General features: G+C 43.5%; 1 protein-coding gene across 1 annotated transcript; it reads left to right on the top strand.

The window, feature by feature from the left end:
• Positions 1-502: 502 nt before the first annotated feature.
• Positions 503-3800, top strand: LOC147984945 (protein FAR1-RELATED SEQUENCE 5-like). Its single transcript, XM_087541331.1, has 7 exons — positions 503-709; positions 1065-1555; positions 1660-2042; positions 2191-2223; positions 2309-2649; positions 2786-3026; positions 3244-3800. The coding sequence occupies exons 1-7, from the start codon at positions 503-505 to the stop codon at positions 3798-3800; spliced, it is 2253 nt and encodes a 750-aa protein (XP_087397457.1).
• The last annotated feature ends 421 nt before the right edge of the window (positions 3801-4221 follow it).

The following is a 4221-nucleotide window of genomic DNA, read 5'->3' as shown; positions in this document are numbered from 1 at the left end:
CCTCTTGCGTCAACTGCAGTGCCATGTATCTCCCAGTAAAAAACAGAAAGATACTTCGAAAATGAAAATGCGCTATGGCTGAACAATGCAGTCCACCATGGCTTACATATGTAGAGCGTTGTGGCTTAAAACTGAAGTGCATTGTTTCTTCATGTTAACTCCCAGTGCCCCTGCTATAGAATGAAAAATTGAAGTGCAATTTCTCCAGTTGCATATATAATGATATATAGTACGAAAATGCAGTTCATTTCACTATTATTGTGCATAACGCTTTGGCTTAATACTGTGCAGGAAATTACTATGCCTCCAAACCAGAAGATACCTCGATTGATTCAGAACACAAAGCCCCTGAACTGCGTTGGAAGAGAAGAGTGGGAGATGGCTGGATGGATAACACCTGAAATACCTAGGGGTTTCTTTAACACAACAAACAGAACTGCGTACTTGGTGGAGGAAGATGTAGAGGATAAAGATGAAAACAGTGAACCAAAGATCACTCGAGATGGAGAAGGCAGTGAAGCAAAAAAGCGCGCAAAATGAGGAGGACGACGACGATCTGGTCTTCATGGGGGAGCATGCGCAGAAAGATGATGAGGATGATGATGATGAAGAGCAAATCATAACAGTTTTGCAGCCAAGGTACATGCGTGCCTTTGAAACATTTGGCCAGCAGATCAGAACGGATGATATAGCACCTCCACAAGCCAATGTTGAAACCCAACAAGTTCGGCAAGTTCATGAGCAAACGATTCGTCAACGAAGAGACAGTGGAATTCCACCCAGGCCGCCTACTGCGCAACAAAAGAATCGGAAGCAAAATCAAGGAGAGCCACAAGCAACCAAAAAAGTAAAGTTCTCAACACTTCTGCCTCCTCGCGATCCTAAATTACAAATATCTGTTGTCACTCCTCCATGCCCAATAAACATCGGTGAGCTGCAAACACCGTTAGAGAAAAAACAGTACACGCATGTAAGCTTCCTTGCCTAACTACTGCAGTTCACTTACGCATTATTTCAACTTGTGCATTCTCATTAATAAAAAAACATTCCATATTTTGGTGCAGAATGAGAACATGCTCCAAGAACTTGTGCCTGTGAAAGGTATGCAATTCACATCATACACTGCGGTGCAAAACTTCTACAACACGTATGCGAGGCATGCAGGCTTCGGCACACGCAAAAACGGCGGATACAAAACAAACAGATACATAGTGTGCTCAAAGGAAGGCAAAAGCAAAGAAACTGTCACAGATTATGACAGAAAGCGAGAGAAAACAACAAAGAGGACTGGCTGCAAGGCGAGAATCAGAGTGAAAAAAATCAAGGATGTGTTTGTGATAGCAGAGATTGAGCTCAATCACAACCACATGATGATTGAGAGCCCGGCTATGCTTCTTCACATGCACTCACATAAGATGGATGATCCGTTACTTGATAAACTAGTGAAGGACATGCAGAGCGACAACCTGACGCACACGCAGATGATGTCAACCCTGTCAAGAATGTCAGGAGGGCTACACTTTATGGGGCACACTAGCCGTGACTGGGTGAACAAGTACCTTCACTAAACAAAAACGATATCTCGTCTATTTCATGCAGTTGCTTATGCATTTCTGTATGTCTTTAATGCTGCAAGTATATTATTATTTCGAACTGCAGGAAACACCAATCCGTGAGGGAGGAAACAGAAGACGATGTGAAGAAACTCCTGGCTTTCTTTGAGAAAATGCAGCAAATAAACCCGGAGTTCTTCTATGATTACGACAAAGATGTCGATAACCGTGTGCGAAACATCTTCTGGGCGGACGCGAGCTGCCGGGGATCCTACGAAGATTTTGGAGATTGTGTCATATTTGACATGACCTACAAGACCAACAAGTTCCACATGCCTCTGGCCGTCTTCGTTGGAGTCAACCACCACCTCCAAAGTACAATATTTGCTGTGGCTCTCATCAAAGACGAAACAATACCGACTTTCGAGTGGGTGTTCCGGACGTTCTTGCGTTGCATGAACAACAAGCGGCCAATCTGCATACTTACAGGTATGCTAAAGAATGGGTTTAAATAACACTGCAGTTCACTGCCAAGTTTTGTAGTCCATTTCTTCCATCCAACAAAAAATCAGCAAAAGCAGAAAAAGATATGCAGTTCTCTCAATAACTCACTGCTTGGTTTTTCAAAAACATGCAGATCAATGCCCCTCCATGGATGCCGCGATAAAAAGTACGCTAATAGGCACGCTGCACAAGTTATGTCGTTGGCATATACTGAAAAAAATACAAGGATCACCTGTCCTTGCTGTACAAAGCGTATGAGACATTCAAAGATGAGCTGACCTCAGTTCTCAACCACCCGCTAATGCCATCAGAGTTTGAACGCGCTTGGCATGAGCTCATGGAGAAGTATAACCTGCAAAATGATGAAATTATGAATGCGCTCTGGACAGACCTAAAAGAATGGATATCAGCTTACTACAAGGAGGTGTTCTGTGCACGGATGACGTCGACACAGAGAAGTAAAAGCATGAACCGGATCTTGAAGAGGAACTTTGTCAAGGAAAGACACGACCTACACATCTTTGCATCGCAGGTGGACAGGTGCATCCAGACAAGGAAGGGCGTCGAGCACGCGGAGACCATAGCTAACGAGGTATATAACCAGAGCAAAGTTTTTAAGCTGGATGAGCAATTAATAAACACTACTCACTTTCTTGATTTTTGCTGTGAAAAACAACTACTTAACTGGTTTTCTTTGTTTCACAGACGGAAATAAAGACTACTATCAGTTTGGTTTCGAGGTTCAGCTCTCCAAGATTTACATCAGGGCGGTCTTTGCTGACTTCAAGCAAACGCACTACCGCAGCACTACATTCAGATCAGAGCAGTCCCCTGACAACCCAACGAAATATTTGGTGCGCCACTACAACCAGTCTGATGATTTTGATTGGGCAAGACACGAGTTCCAGGTAGTTGCTGATGTGACGAATGGTATCTACGAATGTGAATGCAAGCTGTGGACACACACAGGTCAGTGAGACAAGAAACAAAAATAAGCACACAAAAAACATAATGAAGTTCACTTATTGCTAGTAGCAAGAGATGAAAACAAAAAAAACCTTAGTGAAGTTCACTAGAAGAGAAAAACCAGGATGTATTTATAATGCATTTCACAAACCAAAATTGAATGTTGCATATTTATGTGAAGTTTGCTGACACGAACAACCGAAAAAATTCTTTGCTGCAGACCTGTTCTGCGTGCACATCATTTGCATGTTAGATCAGCTGCGGGTGGACAAGATACCTGAAGAGTGCATATTGAAGAGATACACACGGAACGCGCGCCAAAATGCAACTTTTGACCGCAGAGACTATGAGGAAACTGCTCCAGATGGGATTTCAATGTTCTGTCGTAGGAGACTACTTGTAGAAACAGCGATGGACCTGGCAAACAGGGGTGTCAAATCGGATAGAGGGTACAACAGAGCTTTAGCTGGGATGAGAGCACTCATACAAGAAGTCGACGTACTAAACAAAGAAGAAGAAGCAGAGAACATCAGGGATGCGCGGAGTGAAGAACAAGGAGAGGAGCGCGAACATGCCGCTGATGGTGCAGCTCATAATATGGATGACACAATTCTTCCCCCACCTGTTTCAAACACAAAAGGGAGAAAGAAAGAGAGCAAATCAGCCAATAAAAAAGCTGCAGCAAATGAAAAAGGTCCTGAAAAAATAGCAGGCCTGAGCCAGAACTGGACAGCGAAGGAAGACCACTGGGGTAAAGATGTGCAAATCATGCAATAATATTGCGGGACACAACTCAAGAACATGTAAGGAGAGGCTAAAAAAATCCAAGCTGAAAATGCCGCCACAGATCACCAAGCTGACCAACAAGATGATATGACAAAGAGAAGACTATGTAGCGTCTGCAACAAGAGAGAGAAGCATAACGCGAGAACTTGTCCAAATAGAACAGAAGAAAAAGATGAAGAAGATGACGAAGAAGATGCTGACAAAGAAGAGAACGAGGAAGAGAACAAAGCTGATGTAACTGAAGAGGAAGATGAGGAAGCAGAAGAGGAAGATGAGGAGGAAGAAGAAGAAGATGAAGACATCGAAGAACCATCATCAAAAACGAGGGGGAGAGGCAGAATGCAGAATCCAGCGCGTAGGCAAGCATCACAGTCACACGGTCGCGTTACGAGGGGTAATGCAAACAACAAGA

Source organism: Triticum urartu, chromosome 2A, assembly GCF_056163025.1.
Source record: "Triticum urartu cultivar PI428250 chromosome 2A, HENAU_Tu73, whole genome shotgun sequence".
Lineage (NCBI taxonomy): Eukaryota > Viridiplantae > Streptophyta > Magnoliopsida > Poales > Poaceae > Triticum > Triticum urartu.
This window is presented reverse-complemented; position numbering and strand designations above follow the sequence as displayed.